The 20,468-nt window shown below is 35.3% G+C and overlaps 1 protein-coding gene across 6 annotated transcripts in view; it reads right to left on the bottom strand.

Moving 5' to 3' along the window:
- MAGI2 (membrane associated guanylate kinase, WW and PDZ domain containing 2) overlaps positions 1–20,468 on the bottom strand; it is a 771,045-nt gene that overhangs the window by 75,832 nt on the left and 674,745 nt on the right. For 4 of the 6 annotated variants that reach the window (XM_032182497.1, XM_032182522.1, XM_032182512.1 and 1 more), the window contains 2 exons: positions 17,164–17,195; positions 11,807–11,996 (listed from right to left, as the gene is read on the bottom strand). In XM_032182497.1, the coding sequence (XP_032038388.1) occupies positions 11,807–11,996; positions 17,164–17,195 (222 nt within the window). Of the gene's footprint in view, positions 1–883; positions 926–11,806; positions 11,997–17,163; positions 17,196–20,468 lie in introns of all 6 variants that reach the window. The other 2 variants (XM_032182540.1, XM_032182505.1) reach the window with 2 other exon arrangements.

The following is a 20,468-nucleotide window of genomic DNA, read 5'->3' as shown; positions in this document are numbered from 1 at the left end:
TTCTGGGTGTACTCAACTTTCATTTTAAATGTCATATATTTCATCTTCGTATTTATAAAGAGAAAAAGCTAGTAAATAAAGACTCCACTATAAAAATCTTTCAAGTAAAAAATAAAAAATTGTTCTAACCTACTCAACCTATAAACTCTGAAGGATTTAAAAAAACAGCACAAAATCATATTTAATTTAGGAGCCTTATTCAAGCTGTGTAAGACTAGAAAAGATTTTAATGGGATTGTCAAAGCAACCTTTGTATGGGATGCCTTGTTTTAACTGTTCACTTAAGATCAGATCAGGAAATGACATATTACTATTTTTTAAACAGATTCATTGCCACTTTACAGGACAGATGTTGATTCACATACCACTAAAAGCTTTTATTTTTGAAAGCATTTGCTTTTAGTTTTTATTTCAGAACAAGATATATGTATGGGAGCAAGGAATGGCTGGGTCTGCATAATGCATCAGTTCTGTTCTTTTGCAAATGAAGATGGATTTTTTTTTCACGAACAATGGAGAAATATTCTTATGTTATAAAGTGTACACTGACATACGAAAGCAGATGTAAAACATTTTAAAACATACACAAAGACTGGTGGAAGAAAAAGAAAAATACTTTTCCTTGCTTGAAATATAAACCTATTGTAAAAAAAAAAAAAAAAAAAAAAAAAAAAAAAAAAAGAGAGAGAAAAAAAAAAAAAGAAAAAAAAAGATTTAGAGTTAACATTTTATAACCCTGCAAAGCTCATACAAAAAAAAAAATGGTGACTTGGCAGCCATGACTGCCCGTATTCTAGAGAAGTGATTAAAGAAAGAAGAATTACTAAAACAGAAAATGAAGGACAATTAGTTTACAGGACAATGAAGGCTGAAGAATACTTGCCAGAGGAATCCATTCGAAAACCAGTCCTGGGCAGCACTTGTTCTGAATAGGAAAATGGGGAATCAAAGTTGAAATAAATTTCTCAATTTATTTAAAGATGCAGCATCACTTTCTCTGCTGTGTTTTGAATTACCAAAGGGTAATTTCCACTTCCTGTTGCACATATTTTTTTCTCTTCCCCCCCTTCCTGACTTCCTAAGCAGTGTATGTACATATTCCTGCTAGATGTAGACCTCCCTGTCCATTTCTATGCAGAGTGAAAGGGATAAAAAGATGGTAATGTTCCTTTAACAGAACATTGCTTATGATGAAGAAAAATTATTAGTGCATTCTAAATTATGGACAATAGTGACAATATTTGTGCTTATTCAAGCACAGCAATAAAAGGAAAAGTTTAATGATTGTGTTTAGAAGACTTGACCACTGCTTTTATTTAATTAAACTGCAAACATATACAGATACTTTACTGGTATTAGAGGTGTCAGAAACAAATCTATAGCTGAATTCCGTTACACTTCTTTTGCTGATTTTTAAGTGCTGTAACTAAGAGCTTGTTTTATGATCCCTACAGCATCCAGAGTTGCAAAACATCCCAGACAAAAAGTAGGCATTGGCCTACTGACAGTAAATAGGTAAATAAAGCACTAGTATGTTCACATGAATCTAAACCAAAATATAATTTCCAGTCATATTTCATGTATAAGGTAATGAATAAGGTAAGATCTGTAACATCAGCATCTGTAGGACAAGGATTCAACAGCTGAGTGAATTTTATCTTCCTGAGACAGAAGATAGGACTAAGTCGATCATTCCAGGTAGAAAGAGACCACAGCATGCATTGGAGGGCAGCACTTTTAGCTGAGCCTTTGGATGTAGACAGGGAGATGAGAAGACACTATGTCTTTTATGAACAACTCTTTATCACCTTGGAAGAATTTGGACTAACGATACCTGCCCGGTGCATTGCTTCATAAAGGTAGCATGGACTGCAGTGATAGCAGCTGAGTAATTCATAGCTCACTTGAGTCAATACTGAATAAATGAAAAGACATTTCCCCAAAAATGAAGATGGAGGCTACTGAATGTCTTATGATATTATTATTATTATTATTATTATTATTATTATTATTATTATTATTATTATTATTATTATTATTATTATTATTATTATTATTTTTAGTTAGAGTTTCTACCATGCCATGATCTGCTCAAAATCACAAGACTGATATCCAGCCTACCTGAAGTCTAAAATATGGTCTAAATACGGTCTGGGTACTCAAGTGGATGGGAACAGCCCTTTGAATACAGTGTTTTGCATGTTCACCTGTTGTGTTGGAAGATGTCATGTGGGCTATAGTGTTCTAGTTTCTGGGTGGCTGCATGCCTTTACTTTGGAGGTGATAGGAATTCTTTCACATGCTTTAGATTTTTTAACGGGATTTGGGATCCTTTGAGATGAGAGGTGTTATCTAAATGTAAATTATCCCATCAGCACAACTTCCAAAAACCAGCACCTTTGAAACTGATGCTGCTCCATTGCAAACTTGGAGAAATGATTCTTTTTACCCACAGCTTTTCAGGATTTTAATGGAATTCTTAAAAGAGGCAGAATGATTTTAATGTACAGAAAGCAATTTCATCTTGATAGTCTTGATAAGCTTTTATGTTTGAAAGGACCCAAGCCCTTTCTGTTGGTCATTCAGCTAGAATTACTCCTTTGAGCTGCTGTAAGATTGGTTAATTCTTTTTCCAGTTCTGCTTCCAGTAACCCCAATATCCCTTAGATTAGGCCTAAAGCAGCAAAGTGAGTAAAGTGAAAGAGGCTGTGCTCAGTGACAAATCGGGGAACAACTTGCTATGTTAAGATTATTTATTTATTTATTTATTTTATTTTTAAGTTAGCAGTACAGTTTGGTAAATTTTTGTTATGGCCAAACAAAAGTGACCATCAATGGTCTAATTTCTTTCAAAGCTTGTCTCATTAAATCTCATCTGGCTTTTGTTCCTGTATGGGTGTCTTTGCTCTGCCTCTGGAGAACCTCATATAAAGTCTCATGGCTTTATTTATAAGTTCTACTCATAACCTACCATTCAACATCTAGCTTTTGTTGTTGTTGTTGTTGAAGTTTAGAAATTCACACCTCTGAAACTTGTTATTTTGCTATGCTGAAGATGTTGAATCAAGCCTAAAAGTTCTTAAACATACGATTTACAGAAAGATAAACCAAAATGTAGACCTTTATTTTTTTTTTTGGAAATAGAGCAAAACTATTTTCCATTTGGGTGGAATTTGCCACCAGCAGTTTGTGTCTGTGTGTAGAGCAGGATATTTGTAATTATTTCCCTGGCACTTTGAAAAATAGAGTATCATCTAATGACTGGGCTCGTGAGATAGGCAAACTGTTAGCAAGCAGTAAACAACTTTAAAGAGGGATGATATTTGTATAACATTTAACATATAAGAAAGAGTTTTCTTATAGCAACATCTGCCTATGGCAAATGCAGGGATATAGGTAGCTCTTTCCAAAGCTCTCATAGCACCAGGCTCAAAGGCTCTGCAGAGCAGTGGCTTCCAAGGGAAGATGAAGTTGCATCTAGTCCTCAGCTAGGCAGAATGCACATCATCTGTGCATGTCCTGGCACCTTGTATCTGCCTAGAACAAACTGAACTGATAATTTTACCAAACGCTGACAGACTCTAGCAAGATCATTTTTATAAAAAGCTCTGAAGTACTTTTTATAGGAAGCTACCCGTTATGTATGGCAATTTGAAACTTTGAATTTCCCTACTATTAAATTCATGTTGGCATTTTCTAAAGTTTGACTGCATTAATCTCCCTGTATCCACCTCTCAGGAAATGTGGCAGCAGAAGGCATATTTGGAGAGGCCAGGATAAAGAGATCAGACTGCCCACTACCACTTCCGCCATGAACAGACCTTCAAAGTGCAGACAGAGGAAGAGTGTAGAGGATTCACTAGTATGAAAAGAGCATCCAAAGTGTCCTCCCTCTCCGTATCCTATATCTTTGACTTCTCTAAAATTAAAGCAGTAAAGAGAAGAATTAATTATTTTTTGATAATAAGTCATCAAGGCATCTGTACTGCCTGATTTTTTTTTTTTTTTTTTTTTTTTTTTTTGGTTTTCATAGATGTTATCTCAATAGAATAAAAAAATCACAAAACTCTAGATAATCATCCATTTACCCAGCATCTGTGCAGGCTGAAACAGAAATCAGAACATTGCTGTAAGGAGTCTCCTATCTCTAGGTGATCCAGTTTTGGTAACTTCTGTTATTCCTGTGGCTAGCAGAAACCTCTGGTAGCATCCTACACACAGACGACATCTTTCCCAGTACAGGTAGGTATTTTCTTTTCTTCTGTCTTTCACAATGGCAACTGAATAGATGTGGGCTGCAGAGACCTTCATGCTGTTGCATGGAAAAGGTTGTATTTGGAAGGGCAAAAGTGGAGATGGTTCATTTGGGAGCAACTGTTTCAGCACCAGCAGCAGTTCCTCCAAATGCTATTTCACTGGTGATACTTCCCATGTTGGGTTAGATGACAGTGCAAGAGGAAGCTCTGGATTGTGAAGCTATTTGCTGCTCATACAATTATCTCCTGCTCTATCTGGTCAAAGACCAGATCCAGCCCATCTGCTCCCTGTTGGATCCACATGCTTTAACCTGTTCTTGAAAATTTCTGTTTACTATGGCTCTCTAGGAAATCTCAGTCAGTATTTATAAAATACCCTTACATCTAGAGATTTTTATCTAATCTTTATCAAATCTACCTTGCTGCAGTTTTATCCCATTACTTCTTGACCGTGTAGACAAGCAGAACATTTTTTTGGGGGGGTGGGGGGGTGGGGTGGTGGTGGTGCACAAATTCAGTTCTCTCAATAAATTGGATAAAATAAAATGAAGATCTTATCTGAGCTCAAACAGTGGCTACTATGCCAATCACCCGTGAGATACCCTCTCTGTAACTGTTAAATAAGGAGAGAATTCATAATAAATAGGATGAGAGGCTGGCTTCTTGGTTTCTTCAATTCCAGTTTCCTTTCTTTAAGTAAAGCGCTTAATAGCTGTTTCCATCCTCTTTATTGTTGGTTACCTCTCCTGAACCAAATATCCCATATTCTTGTTATCCATCTGTTTGCAGGATGAGAAAACAAGGTTGCTAACTTGATAAGGTCTTGGCTAGGAAGGAAGATTTGTAGTGCCTTTTATTGGACCAGCTGTTACACAGGGAAAAAAACAACGTGGTATTCGACTCAGGGTTCCCTCTGTCAGAAGTCTTTTCAGGGCTTCTTGGATCTTATTTTTAAACATTGTAATATAAAGAGAAATTTCTAGGAATTTCTAGACACTCAGAAGCAAGGAACAAAACAACCATAATATGAGCTTTCCTTACAACTAACTCCAAGTCATGAATACAGTTATATCATGAATTCTTACATTTCTTTGGGGGAACACAGATTACACACTGCTTCTTTGCAAAGATTTTCACACACATAAAAAGTGTAGATATCCATATTTCTATCTGATCTCAGAGAAAACTCACATTTACCAGCCTACTTTCTGGGAATCAGTTAAAACACTTATTTTATTTGTAAGTATTTATTTTTTAAAGAATGAAGTCAGATGCAACATGTGATGTGTGTTAGCATTTGCTGGCTGTAATCTGATCAAGCATGTCAGTCAGATCGTTACCTGTGTTCTGATCATTAACAAAATGAAAGAACAAGAACTGGGGAATGGCTCTTTTACTTAGTGGATGCAGCTGAAAGACTCCTGAAGTTGCAAACTATGAAAATAAGGGCAGAGTTTAAACAAGTCTGTTTCAGTAAAGATAGGCATCTAAATAAGAACATTTGACAGTACAGTTTAGGGAAGTCACTTCTCATCTTTCTAACCAGTAATCAGTTCAAAGTGCCAATAAAATAAAATAAATAATAATAATAATAAAACCCCCTTTTTCGATAGTAACTGTATTAAACAACTGAAATATGAAATAGAAGAGGAATCGTTCCTTATGGGGAAAGCACCCTGAAAAATCCACGGGGGTGTAAGTGACATCCTAGTGTTTGAAAAGAAATGAAAAATACCTACACTATGCTTCTTTAAATAACCTAGCTGACTCCTGTTATTGTGTTTGCTGGTGAAAAAAAGTTTGGGAAGAAAAAGTGAATGGGAGAATTCTGATGGATAGGGACTAAATAGTTTCGTGATTACTGCATTGTGAATACAACTGTGTAGACCTAAATCTAAACTGGATTTAACGATGTCTTCAAGAGCTGAGGAATGTGAAGCTCTGATCTTTAACAGCTGGGGAGAAAGGCAAAAGGTTTTCCTGTTGATTTGACTGAGTCACCTGTCAAGCTCCTATCACCTATGAACAGAGCCGATGCATGGGCACAGACTGCCTGTCTCTTCTGTCGGATCATTTCCTCCTCAAGCTTGATAGTGGAGTTATATCAGAATATGAAACCACATTTGCTATGTTCATCATCTTTGTACTCCTCCTCCCAGGAAGAACTTCATTAGCTCAGTCTGCTGAAGGTGTATGATTCTGGCTTGGGAATCATAGACTGACATATAACAGAAATAAATTTGAACTATGGGGACTACTATGGGAGCTCAAAGGCTCTTACTATATATCAAAATTTCCATATCAGGTAAATCAAAAGGTAGGGTTACTGTCAGAAGATAGGATAGTAAAAAACCTGCAGATCTGGCTTTATGATTAGTTTAAAATAAATTACACTCTATAAAAACATTTTAAGAAGTCATAGTTTTGAAAAAAAAAATCTGCAAAATGTTTATGAAAGTAAATAAACAATAAACAAGAGCTGGGACACAATCCTGTCTGAACGGAAATGAAAATGATGTTTCAGCATCTCAGTCCTACCCATGAGAGAGTTTTACACATTAACAGGATGAATATGATCATGTAACAATGTCCTCAACAAACATGGCAAGGAGCTGTTTGAAAGTGTCCACAGGCAATGCTGTTCCTGTTGGTCTCATGCCATGCTCAGCAGGAGATGATAACCTGTGACCAATTCTCCAATGCTTTCAAGTCAGTTTTCTTACTTAGATTATTACTTTGACATCTTAAGTACACCCTGTCACTTTGCAGATGAAAATCTATTTGTATACCTCTTAGTAAAATGTAAATTGCTTGAGAGAAAGGAATACTGCATCTTTAATACTACAATCGGTTGTAAAACTGACACTTCATATTAGCATAGGTCATTTGGGACCTGCTTTACAATCCAGCAATCAAAATCACTTTACATCCACAGTACCACGATGATGATCTTCTTATAATTCCATTTGAAAATGTTTTAGGTTTCACTGTCAGTTCTTATAAGCAGAAAATCCATTTTGTCATGGCATATAAGTTCTTAGCCTTTTTCTGTATGCTGTTGCTTGAGGTAGAAAAACATGCAGGGAAAAAAACAACCTGTACTATTTAGAAATTACTTGGAGAAATTGCCTTGCTCATACTCTAGGTCAAGGACTAGTTTGATGATAAAACATAATAATTAGTAGTTTCCTAATAACCTCTTATTTACTAAGTGAAGGCAGGCATGTCTCACTGATATAAGAGACATGAACTGGTGAACAGAAAGTTTTAAATATATGCAAAACTAAGCATAAGGAAGATTTGCAACTAGAATCTTCTTTTATGGACTCTGTCCCAAACCCTCTACCCATAGAAAAAAACCTACTTCATATTTCTGTAATACTTCAGATTGCTATGTATTTAACACTACCATAGTACCAAATATTACACTTCATAGTTTGCAGTTAAATACACACACACACACATATATATATGTTTTCATACACCTTAAAAAATGTGAAACCTCTTAGACTGAAGATAAGGCTCCCTAAATATTTGAGTTCAATTATGTAGGCCTTCAGCCAACAAACAATGACTAGAAAATTGTGGTTTGCTGTAGGCTATGCCAAAGACCCATCAGGTGATAACACATTCAGTTCTATACACCTGATTGTTTTTTTGTTTGTTTCTTTAATGTCCTGTGAATATCATATTTAGGAAGCCCTGATGGCCTTAGTGTTTTTCTGTAAAAATAGCATTTTCAAAGTTACACAGTATTGATCAGAATAATGTTTAACAAATCTTGCTTGTTGCTGATGCTTTCTATTGTATATGTTCTGAATACCTGCAGCGATATTTTAGAGTAAAGGCATCCTGTGAATACGTATTAAAATGCCTGCCTGGTACCCTGATTCTGCGTGAGAATTTCATCCTTATTTCATGAAGGCTAATAATGCATGATGCTAATACATTAACTATTTACATGTTTCACAGCTGTTGGTGGACTTTGCCTTTTGGTTCTTTTTCAGTTTGTCTGGCAGAAGAAAAAAAATTACAATGCATAAGACAGATAGATGATGGATTTGAAATGAACTTGGGGAATTCACTGTGGTCAGGAGAGAAATTAACATGCAAGATTTTGAAGAAGGAACCTCTGTCCTTCCAGTAAAAGGTGGATCTGTAATTGTTCAGATTTCACTTTTAATGAGAGCTTATCACTAGCTTATCTCATTCTTCCTACTGGCATATCTGTATCACAGCAGCAGTCCTGGACTACAATACTTATTGAAGGAGAAACATAACCTTACTGCTGTAAAGAAAGGTTTCATTTTGTTGTTTTCTTTAGAGGACCATAAAACCAAAATTCTATTACACATTTTATAAAAGGAGAAATACTATAGCATTATGATTCTCAACAGCTCTGTGTCCCCTGTTTAAGTGATGTCTGCCTATACAGACCTCTGAAAAAAGTTGGTTTTAAACTGTGTGTTTAAAACAAATACTGTTCAAAAGAAAATATAAGGAGAATGTATAAAGGCAAAAATGTTAAATTCAGGAGAATGAGTTCTGTGGAGCTCCAGTTACACCTGTAACAACTGGTGCATAAGGACTCATAATATGTTCTTTAACAGGGAATTCCTGCTCTGATGTTTCATGTTAGAGCTTCTGTGCCTGACTTCCATGGTTATCAGCAGAGTCACAATGCTGTCACATACAAGGACATATTTCTCTCATGAGAAAGAAGTCAAAGGATTTGCCTTTAAGACATCTAAAATGTGCAGTTGGATGGAAAAACGCAAAATAATCCAGTTATTTGAGCAGGTCTCCTCCTCAATTTCTGAGTTTGGCAAAGAAATGTTTACAGCAGAAAGCTGCATAGGTTCTCTTTAATGGGGAGAAGAAATAAATTAAAACAAACAAAAAAGAAGGGATACAAACAAATAAGAGATTTAGCTGCAGAAAGGAATGAGAAAGAAGAAAATAATTTCCCTTCTTTTAGGCAGCAATTTTGGAGGATGTGACATCATCAATCTTGGGAAACACTTTATGCTCCTGTTTGGCTACTTTGAGCTACTGTGTGCAGCTGATGGCAGGTGACAGGAGATGCAGGTGGCAGCTAAGAGGTGAGAGCTGACAGAGAACAGGTAATGGGTGACAAACAATTTTCCGAGGAGCTATGATTTACAAAATACAGTGGTACTCCACTTGTGTACTAATGCATCATTTGATTCATCTCAAACCTGTATTGGTAGAACTGCTTCTACAAAACCATTTTCAGTGCAGTAGCAGTAGTCTTTTGCAATTCATATGTGATTATTAAAAATTGAAATCTCCCTATTACACAAGGTCATGTAGGCCCTTCACATGCCTAGGGCAGAAAAACATTTCTGTAGAATGAAAATGATCCTCTTTTGTGGTGCTTTCATGCTTGGAGACCCTGTCTTGCTATCATTAGGTAGGGATGAGTATATCTAGCAAAAAAGCCTGTGAATCAGGCTCCTTGGATCTAGCTCTTGCTCTCAGCTCTGAGTCATGTCAATTGTGCTTCTCACACAACTATGCTGTGATGCTTAACATACTCATTCCCTTGATGGGGAAGCAGGAGGCTTTGAAAAGGTCCTGGTGAGTGCCGACTGCGGTGAGATCTTCTGATAAAAGGTTCTGTAGAAATTCAGAACTACAGCAGTATGAAAAAGAACTGCTTAATAACACTTTCACTGTGAGAGAAACAAAAAGCTAACACTACCTCTTTCGTTTAGAGTTTTCCAGGTCATGATTGTTCACTTCTTTGCACTATTTTTAGAAGATGAACCTCTTTCTTTTCAGGTCTTGCCAGAATATAAGGCAAACTTGCTTTGAGATAAGAACTACTTAAACCCAAAAGTAGCTGAACTTTTCCTGTACCCTTAAAGAGTATGTCTTCACCAAAGACAACCAGCCTGACACAGCCATATGGCAGGAAACTAAGTGTGCATTATCTTGAAACCTTCTCCCATGCACTCAATTTAGATGACAATTTTTTGTCTCAGTAATGGACTTCCTGCCTGTTGTTTCTCTCACTTCAGGAAATGCTAGTACTATGTAGAGGAAAAATGAACAAACAAACAAAAAGCAATCAAAGACATGAGGAACTGAATTTGTTAAAATGTGTGCTGATGGCATGTATGAAAAAAAATGACAGTGACATCAAAGACATTTGGAAGTGGTTATTTATGACCAAGGGACATGAACGAATGCAGAAGAGATCTCGTTGGGAAATGTTGAGTAAAGACTTAGAAGAAATGTCTGTAGGATGTAAGAGTCAGAAGAGAACAGATTAAAGCTTTCAGGATTATCTGTAAAATCAGGATACTTGGAAATCCGAGGAGTGATTACTGCAGTTTTGCTTTACATCCCTCACTTTCTTGTTTTGGGCATAAGAGCTTCATGCTGTTAATTCTGATTTTCACTAGGTATATGTCTGAAGAAGGCTTGTGTACAACTTTCAGTTGCCTCTTGAACAAAACTCAAATGCAATTAGGTCTTTTAAACACAGGTTTTAGCATAATTCCATGATTCTATGATTTATCATAGACTAACCTCCCATTTGTACCTCCCATATCATGGATTGGGATAGTTTAGGTTTATCTCTATGTCACAGGGCTCAATTAATATAAAATGGTTTATCTGGACTAGTTGCAGTGCAATATTTTATGTGTAATTGATAAAATAATTTGGATTAGAGAATAAGGAATTTCTAAAATGAATTGAAACTGATACTTACAAGTGAAAACAGCTATGAAAAAATCTCAGATAAAGAAAAAACAACACACTATTTTGAAGCTTTGATCTTAATAAGCATTAAAACTCTGGACATTTTAGAATAACAGTTTTTAGCTAAAATGTTCTTTACAGTAAGAAATTAATTAATTAAACTTTTATTCTTATTGTGGAAGATATGTGGTATATTCATTGGGGGTTGTAATTAAATGATCTTTAAGGTCCCTTCTAACCCAAACCATTCTATGCTTCTATGATTAAAAACGCATGAAATCAAAATGGACATCTTGTTAGCTCAGTACTGTTTTGAATAGATCCTCAAATAGTGCCTGTTAGGATTATAGGTTTCTTTCTAACTACCAAGGACAACATCATAACTTGTCAAAATAATTTTTATAAAAACAAATGATATGGAAATATATTTTATAAACTTCACTTCAAAGTAAAAGTAAGTGGAACTATTTTGTATTGATAATTTCACACCCTCAAATTGGTTAACTATTAAGAGAAGTAACATCAAAATATAGTAGCATGCATACTGTTCTTCACTAAGGATTTGGGTCAAAATGAGGAGAGCAGAAACATCAGGAAACAAACCTGTGAAAGTCAAACTTTAAAATATAGAAAGATCTAGGAATATATGCAAGTGTTGATTTTTTGAATAATTTTAATGGCTTATGTTAACAGGGATTATAGTTGCTTTCTTTAAATTATAAAAGCTAATTAAAGAAAACTGTGTTAACACCACCACATTCATAGGCAAAAGCTTAAAATATTAAATGGCCAGCAGGATGAACAGGATTTTCACTTACGCCTACTTTCATAAATAGCTCTTGATTTCTCATACAGCTCATATGGGTCAGGTTTCCGTGGATCAAAGGCCTCTGTTGAATCGGGAAATGAACTCCTGTGAAGAGTGGGTGGATAGGGAATATTCTGTGGTAGAGCTGGAGCAGATAGGCTTGTTTGAGGGCTGCCTTGATTCTCCCATCGTTCCATCATCTGGAATAAAAAACATACAGACAAGAAAGGTGTTTTTCAAAAATGGTGACTGCTACAATCAGGCTAAAGACAGTGATTTCAGTAAAAGGTAAAGTATTTTGTAAAATTAGCAAATCTCTTTGCTGTCTTTTGAGATAAATGATGAGTATTGTGCTGTTTATAAAATTATTTGTTCAAACTTGTTAATTTTTTGCTCATGGGAAGGTGTGATCTTTCTGGTCATTTTGGTCTATTCTCCCACATGCCTGGTGACAGGACGAGGGGGAATGGGCTAAAGTTGCGCCAGGGGAGTTTTAGGTTAGATGTTAGGAAGAACTTCTTTACTTAGAAGTTCTTTACTTAGGGTTGTTAGGCATTGGAACAGGCTGCCCAGGGAAGTGGTTGAGTCACCATCCCTGGAAGTCTTTAAAAGACATTTAGATGTAGAGCTTAGGGATATGGTTTAGTGGGGACTGTTAGTGTTAGGTCAGAGGTTGGGCTCGATGATCTTGAGGTCTCTTCCAACCTAGAAATTCTGTGTAATTCTGTGATTCTGTGATTCTCAGATAATACCACTCTGTGTGGATTAGGACCCAACATTACCCTGCAGCATGTTGAGTGTCTCTTACAGAATACCCTAAGGTATTGGAAAGCATTCTGCTAAAGGCAAAATCTGTGCGACTGTGAAGCTATAGTTATCAGATTCATCAAAATATATAACTTAACATAGTGTTTAACAAAGTGCCCAGACAGGGTTACAACTGAATGATCTTAATGTTGTATTTTTTCAGAATGCATGTAAATACCTGGCTGCAAAGGGAGAAACAGGTAGATTACTCTAATTGCAAACAGAATTTACTTGAAGAAAAAGAACCAACAAAAGCAAAATTATTAAAGTACCTATTTGAGCAACTAGCGATAGTTGAATATTGAATGATAAAATTCAGAAGAAGGTGAGCATTAATCTCATGTAGACTTCTTCATTTCTTGCAGTTTCTTCCCACATCAAAAATTATATCGCTGTCATCCAGTCAAGCTCCCAAGCACAGGATAAGTTTTCTACTCTTCCAGACAATTTAGAGAGAAGTGTATTGACTGTTCATGAAAGCTGCTTTAATCCAAATTTTCTCCAAGACTCCCTTTAGTGCTCTCTGAAGCACATCAATTTAGAAGGGAATACGCATTGCGTAAAATAAGACGTGGAGATATTGGGGATTTTTCTTTTTGAGAGAGTTGATTAAGTTAAACAAAACACAGATGTTTATCCCAGGAAATGAATATTTGACCTTGCCTGTGATCCCTGCTGAAGCAAAAGCTAGTAAAGCCTCCAGAAGTGTGCTCTCTCACATAGCCCATCAATCAGTTAATTCCACAAAAAATTACTCTCAGAACCAAACTGCACTGCAATTCAATATCACTAGCTTCTAGTGTTGTATCAGCAGTATCTAATCAAAGTTGTTTGCAAGTCTACAGAAAATTTGCTCTACAAATTCTGATTATCCTTCACATTCAGTTCCTTGGTTTCAGAAGGTACTTGGCACATCAGGTGAGCTTTGCTCTCTGTTCTGATGATTAACAGCATCAGGCTTTTTCACCAAGTATTGTGTGGACTACAGATGCTTTAGAGTCCTTGTGGAAAATATGTTGAGCAACTATAACTGCACATCCCAGGTGCACTGCATATCATACTTCAAAATAGATTTTATCCGTCTTCTGTTGTTAAGGACCTTATTCTTTATACCTCAAGCTACACTTTTGTCAGATTTTTCTTTTTATTTTTTCTTTTTATTTTTTTTATTTTTTCAGTAAGTAGGGCTGATTCATTGGAAACTGAAGAAAAGATCTAGATGTCTCAGTCAGTCACAGGATGACTCTCATGTGCTAGTATGTATTGGGTATGGTATTGAAGTTAACAAAGGGAAGTATTAATATTATGATGAAGATATGGAATATTGTATTCAATCCTCACCAATGTTATTCAAGAAAGACACATTTATAGTGGGTCAGATATAGAAGACGGTGACTAGGATGTGATATAAAAGGACATTAAGGGTGTGTATATCCTGCACAGTGAAGTGCCATATGGAGATACCTGAGTTGTCATTGAAATAGCTTAGGTACAGAAAGATACTTAATGTGCATTCAGGTTCCCCTTTGCAGTGCAATAAATTTATTCTGTATTAGTTTATGTGGCAAGCCACATGAAAATCACAATAATACTTCCAATAGTGCTTCTAGCTCTGAAGGAATTAGCTCAAGTACATATAAACATATATACAGCATATAATTGTATTATGGAAGCATAAATTCAAAGGTCTCCAGAAACAAACCTGATTATGACTCCCTATGTCTAAGTGGGAAAGGAGAACTGGGATCAATACAAGCTCCTTATGACCAGGAAAAATAATGGAGAAAAATATTTATGTTTTGCCTTCAGTAAGGAATCTAAAAAGAATAACAAGTTGACGAACCAAACTATTTATCTTGCTGCTATGGAGCAGAAAGACATCTGGGGCCCTGTCTATCTAGAACTAAATATTTCGTAATTTCTTGGACTGTAGCAGAGAAATAGAACACTTACCTCTTTCAAAATGTGAAACTGAGTAAAAATGAAATATTTAAAGAAGATTTTAAAAAGAAAAAGGAAAAAGTAATTATCTTTGATGAACAAACTTCCTCGCTAAAGGAAGGATGAGAATATGGAGATCAATTAGCAAAGCTCTACTGGGTCCCATACATCTAATTCTTGTTTACTGGTCACCTCTAAATCTCTATGTGTGAAATTAAAAACTGAGCAAAGTGTTCTTACCTGTGGGTAGCACTGCTAACACAAGGAGTTACATAAGCAGATAAAGACAAAGGGATTATGCCTCCCAAACCCATTTTGGTTAGTTAAATAGTCAAGAAGTGTTTTGCAATGTGAATTATCACAATGCTTACTCGCCTATAAGGCACTCTTGGAAATGAATAAGCATGGTATTGTGTGCAGTGTATAAAATCTAAATTAGGTAATAGTTTGGTGACGTTGCTCAAATTCAATTTGTGTTAATATTACATTACTGTTGAACAGTAATAATAGAACACGATATACATAGAAATCATAGGATTTCTGTCAACCCAGATTAGTCTGGGATGCTGAGCACACAGACACAGGGTGTACCTACCACCTGTGAGCCTCTGCCCTGGGGAGAGGGGCTTATCTCTTCTCTTCCAGCCAATGGTCCATGGTCCACTTTTTGCTCTAAAGGAGAGCAGTGGATACTTCTCACCTCTCCAGCCAGAGACATGAGAGGGAAGCAATAGTCACCCAAGCAGAGAAGCAGCTCAGTTTGGGGCCATCTGTTTTTTCTTGCCTGCTACAGGGCTGTGATGTGGCATCAGCAAGGCTTCATAGACCTCCTGGTGCTGTCTTTACTGCTTCAGACTGCCTGCAGACAGTGCTTCAGTGACACTTGGCTTCAATCTTATCTTCACACCGTGACTGTTAGAAATTCATGTCTGATTATTTCTCTAGTTAAAGGGGTGAAGACAGAGGAATGCATACTACCTTAAACTGGTTTATCACTGTGAGCTCTCATACTGAGACTACACTAAATTAGACTAGTTATGTACAGTTAACCCACATGCAGGTACAGTATCTGCACAAAGTGATGCTACCTTATTTTGTGGTCCCTACTCTGCTCAGACTGTTGCATGAAAAATTATATCACTCTGGTTGTTTCTCTAGATTCTGATTATTGGCAAGTGCTACCTGAACATGAACAACTATACAACTGTTTATATATCAAAACAGTGTAGATAATCATCAACATTATGCTTAACTTTATGTATTTGATATATATCTCAAGAGGGGCAGCACTGCCCGTGGAGATCTTTGGCTTTCAATCTATGACAAGTAAGTTCCAAGTTCCTTATTTCATCACTATTTGCATGAGATGAGAAGTGGAATGTTCCAGCCAGGTAGGAACCTTAATCTGGTGAGAATAGGCTAACCCTTAATAGATAGATTTATTTTCATGGGGTCTATAAACATCCTGCTACTTTGAAAAATAAACAAACTTATGCTACTATACTGCTAATATATTGCATCCATCCTCTGGCATTTTACTCAAAAACACCACAAGCTAAAAGCAGTTTGATGAAATTGCATCAACTGATTAATTAATTTCCACTAGTGTTTGACAGGATACAAAAATCAATTTGGGTTGCAATAAGTGTGCCATTATCCAGTATGAGAGGATGTGAAGTTGTCCAGATTAAAACACCCTAATACAAAAAGAAGAAATCTTAAAAAATTAGCTTATATATATATATAAAAAAAAAGTTAAGAAATAGTGCTATTGTTATTCCTACTGCTTTTAGATACCTACAGGCAAAGTCAGGGCCCTCTTTTCCAGCAAAACGCCCCTGATGAGAGATAAGGAATACTGTAAGGTCTTTACAAGCTAAGAAAGAAAGAAAGAGAAAAAAACAAAACAAAACAAAAAACAAACACAAAATAAAATAAACAAACAAAAAATCCCCAAAGCCAGAAAACAGAAAGCCAAAAATAGTAGTCTATGATTTCTTTTCATGCTGAGAATGATGTCACAATTTTAAAATAGGATATAATTTGGTGTCAACAAAATAAATACAGTAATTGTTTATAGTCATAGAATACAATAAATCTTAATACTTTGGGGGTTAAATGTCAAAATCATAGGTCTAATCCACCCTCTTACTTGAAATGGGACTATTGTTTCTAGATCTACTAATGTAGAAAAAAAAAACAAAAAACAAACAAACAAAAAAAAAACAAACACAATTGCTCTCAAGATACTTGGATCAACGCACTTTTAAAACAGAAAAATTGCCTGTTATCTCTTGCAAAGAGATTGCTAACTAAACTGGTCTCAGTGCTTCCTTCTTCTGCAGGCTCCTCATTTTTGAGTCACTGCCTTTTTAACTTCTTGCCACCCATCTTTAAGTTCCTTTCTCCAAACAGCTGTTGGCAGTCTCCAAGTGAATAGACCTTCAGAGCTTATTAACAAGGCCACCCCTGATGCTGTGTCTCACCTAGAGCTGGTGTACTGCTGAGAGGTGTCTTGTGAGCTGGGAACAGGCGGGTTAGATGAAAGTCTACAGAAATTTGCTTTGAATGATAGTCATCTTATGAATGCAAAGTGTATAATTTTGAAAGGGAACTTACAGGCTTTGGAGTTTTCCATGGAGAAAAGAAACCTGAAATAAACAAAAAATAACGTTAGCAGATTTTTCTGGTGCATAAACGGTGGAGGAGGCTCAGTGGTGTCTATGCTCCCATTCTCATTCAGGTGTGCCAATAATATTGACATATTAGAAAATTCTGTACACACAAGGGATGAAATCACAATCCACAGGGGATAAGTGCTAAGAAAAATATATGCAAGCATATATATGTATGCATATATATATGTATGCATATGGAACCATTGAGATCGTTGCCATAATTTACAAACAGCATGGAATTAGGCTGAAATTAAAAGAATGAAACAGAAGGACTTCCAATTGCCTTGGTGAACATTGGATAAGACACCAAATGACCTGATTCTGATGTGTCAAATGCAATCACACCTTTAAGGAAAAGCAATTCAGAACATCCTCTTAACAAAACCTAATAATAAAAAGAGATTTATTATTATTATTATTATTTATTTGTTTATTATTATTATTATTATTATTATTATTATTATTATTATTATTATTATTATTATTATTATTATTATTATTATTATTGTTAAGAAATGCCTGGAGAAAAAAAATTGTTTTATCAGTCTAGACAAGGTAGCAAAGTCTTGGGAGGGTTGCTTGTTTTTGATAGTTCTCTTTTGTTATAGCTAGCAAGTGGTCCATCTATTCTTAACAACTAGTTTAGTTTACTCCACTGGGAAATAGGACTGACTGATAACTTTAATCACTGCCTTAGTGAATTTCATTACTTTCAACTATTGCAACTTTCAGATATTTCAAGCTTTAGATATGTCATTTTTTAAAAAGAATATAATATGAAGCACTCATTGTAAACACTATTCATATCTTATGCAGCACAAAGTTCAAAAAGTTAAACATACAAAATATTAAATAAAAGCAAACATAAAAAGAATGTTGGCTCATGTTCAAAAAATCATGTTTTCAGCATAACTTTCTTAAAAAAAAAACATTCTCATTTTTTCTTTATTAGTAGATAAAATATTGTGAACCTTTCTAAGATTAAAAGCTAACGACAAAGATTTCCCTTTTGTCAGAAACAGAACTTGAATAGATGCTTCTAAGAGGAAAGCTGCTCTTTCATTCAAAAAATGAATTAAGCTGTAAGAGTAATATAAAAGTAATGAAGTTGATTTCATTATTTCTTTTTCCAAGGTGAGTCTAGGAAAATAATTAAAAGCACAAGGACACTAGGGAAAGTATCTCTCCACAGATAAATCACAATGGGAATTTTATTTTTACACAGTATTTAAGGTTCCTAGAATTCTGTGATAATGAGTTTTATTTTTTATTTTTTATTTTTTTTTCTGCCATGATATCCAGTTCATTTAGGCTGTAAAAAATCTTATAGCAAAAAAGCACTTGAGTATTTTGCAGACAAACACTGGCTGTTTTATAACAACTGATAATGCTTTTAAATAAAAAATATATTATGAAAAGTAATTCTGGAAAAAAATATGTTTACTGACTGCCATGTCTGGATAAAAACTGCTCTATTAAAGACTAAGATTTCTTTCTATCTGCAAATTCAAGCTGAGATAACAAGTACCTGATATAGATCTAGCTTGTGTATTCCATCCAGATTCTGTAGTAGAAACTCGCTTAATATCATCTTGGATGGTAGAAAATCAGTTACCTTTTTCTTACCTTTTCTTGTTATTGTTCTGTATGGCTAATTATACTGAAAGTTAAAAAAATATTTTTCCTCTGAAAACTAAAAATAAGACTTGAAACTTGCATGGATGTTTCCCCAAAAGATATCTCAAATTAGTTTACTACACTGATTTGGTGTTTGAGAAATATTGGTAGAGGCAACACTCCCTTCCCACTGGTATTGGTGAACCTTCCATAACTTATTGTCAGCAAATGTTACTCCAGGTCAAATTGAAATACATTTTCTTTTTCCTGTTTATTTACTGTCTCTACCTAAAAATATATTTTTCTGGACTTATCAGAAACATTTACTGTGAAATAAAAAGATAATAATTATTTATGAATCAAATAATCCAGTATTCACTCAAACAAGGACAACTCCAGCATGTTAGCCTGAAGACTAGGAACACAGACTGCAACATACAATTGACAACATCTACACTCAAAACAAATAAAAACCAGTATTTATTCACACAGCATGAAATTATATTAACAAAACAAATGGGTATAGGATGCCACAGAGGCAGAAGATTCAAAGAAAAAATTTTAAAAGGCATTGGATGTCCATTTATGTATAAATGCACATTGGAAGGCTAAAATCTCTAAAGATAACATACCTTGGAAATTATATTAAAACTCATTCTTCAGATACAAATTCAGATATTAGACCAAGGACCCATGTAAGATGAGACAGTCTCTTCATTTATGCCAAAGACTAGGTGCTAGACTAAATGGACCAAGATTTAGTTCCATAAAGTGAATGCTATTTTTGTCTTACATGTATTTCATGATATTTTCAGTTTTGCCTCATTTGCATGTCTCCTCAGATGAACTGCATATCTTTTTCCTAATATAGACAAAGTATGACTTTATCAGTTATTCAACATGATACTGATTATGGATCATTCATGTGAACCATACATGTCCTGAATTATAATTGTTTAAATATATGTAGGCATTGCTGCAAATTCAACAACTCGAGTATAATGCATGTGTAGTACATTGTAACAGAAACTTCTTGTGGAAAAGAATAAAAACAAAAATGCACTTTTATTTGGATGCTCCCTTCAACCTTTCACATTTTAATATTGTTCTACAGAACTACTGGACTGAGTCCTATACATGTAGAAAAATAAGGCTTAGAAGTTTATCTGAAGAACATATCTTAATTATGTGTATTTAGTCTATACTCAAGTCTTCTCCAGCTACATTACAACTGTCAGAGAGAAGCAGTGGGCTTTCACTTAATTTGACCTCAATATTGCTTTTTCCCTTGGCTCATTTCTTGCTGTGAGATATGTCCACAAAAGACAGTGGAACCCTGCTTGTCTACAAAAAGCAGTGGGACAACACCTGGCAGATGGGTAGCAATGCTATTATTGATTTAAAGGCAGGACTGAAATTTGTTCTCCAGAGAGTACAGCTTTCAATTTCTGTTGAGTATTAATACGGTACTCATACTGCTTGACATTCTCATCAACTTGTATCTAAATACACATGCCTACTGGATAACCTCTTACAACCTCCTTACCCCATTAAAAAATTTCTACTCCTCTCCCAAACTCCCAACCCTCTACTGTCCAGCTTCTTGTGATGCCTTCTATAAAATCCTGA

This window comes from Aythya fuligula, chromosome 1, assembly GCF_009819795.1.
Source record: "Aythya fuligula isolate bAytFul2 chromosome 1, bAytFul2.pri, whole genome shotgun sequence".
In the NCBI taxonomy this organism is placed as follows: Eukaryota; Metazoa; Chordata; class Aves; order Anseriformes; family Anatidae; genus Aythya; species Aythya fuligula.
This window is presented reverse-complemented; position numbering and strand designations above follow the sequence as displayed.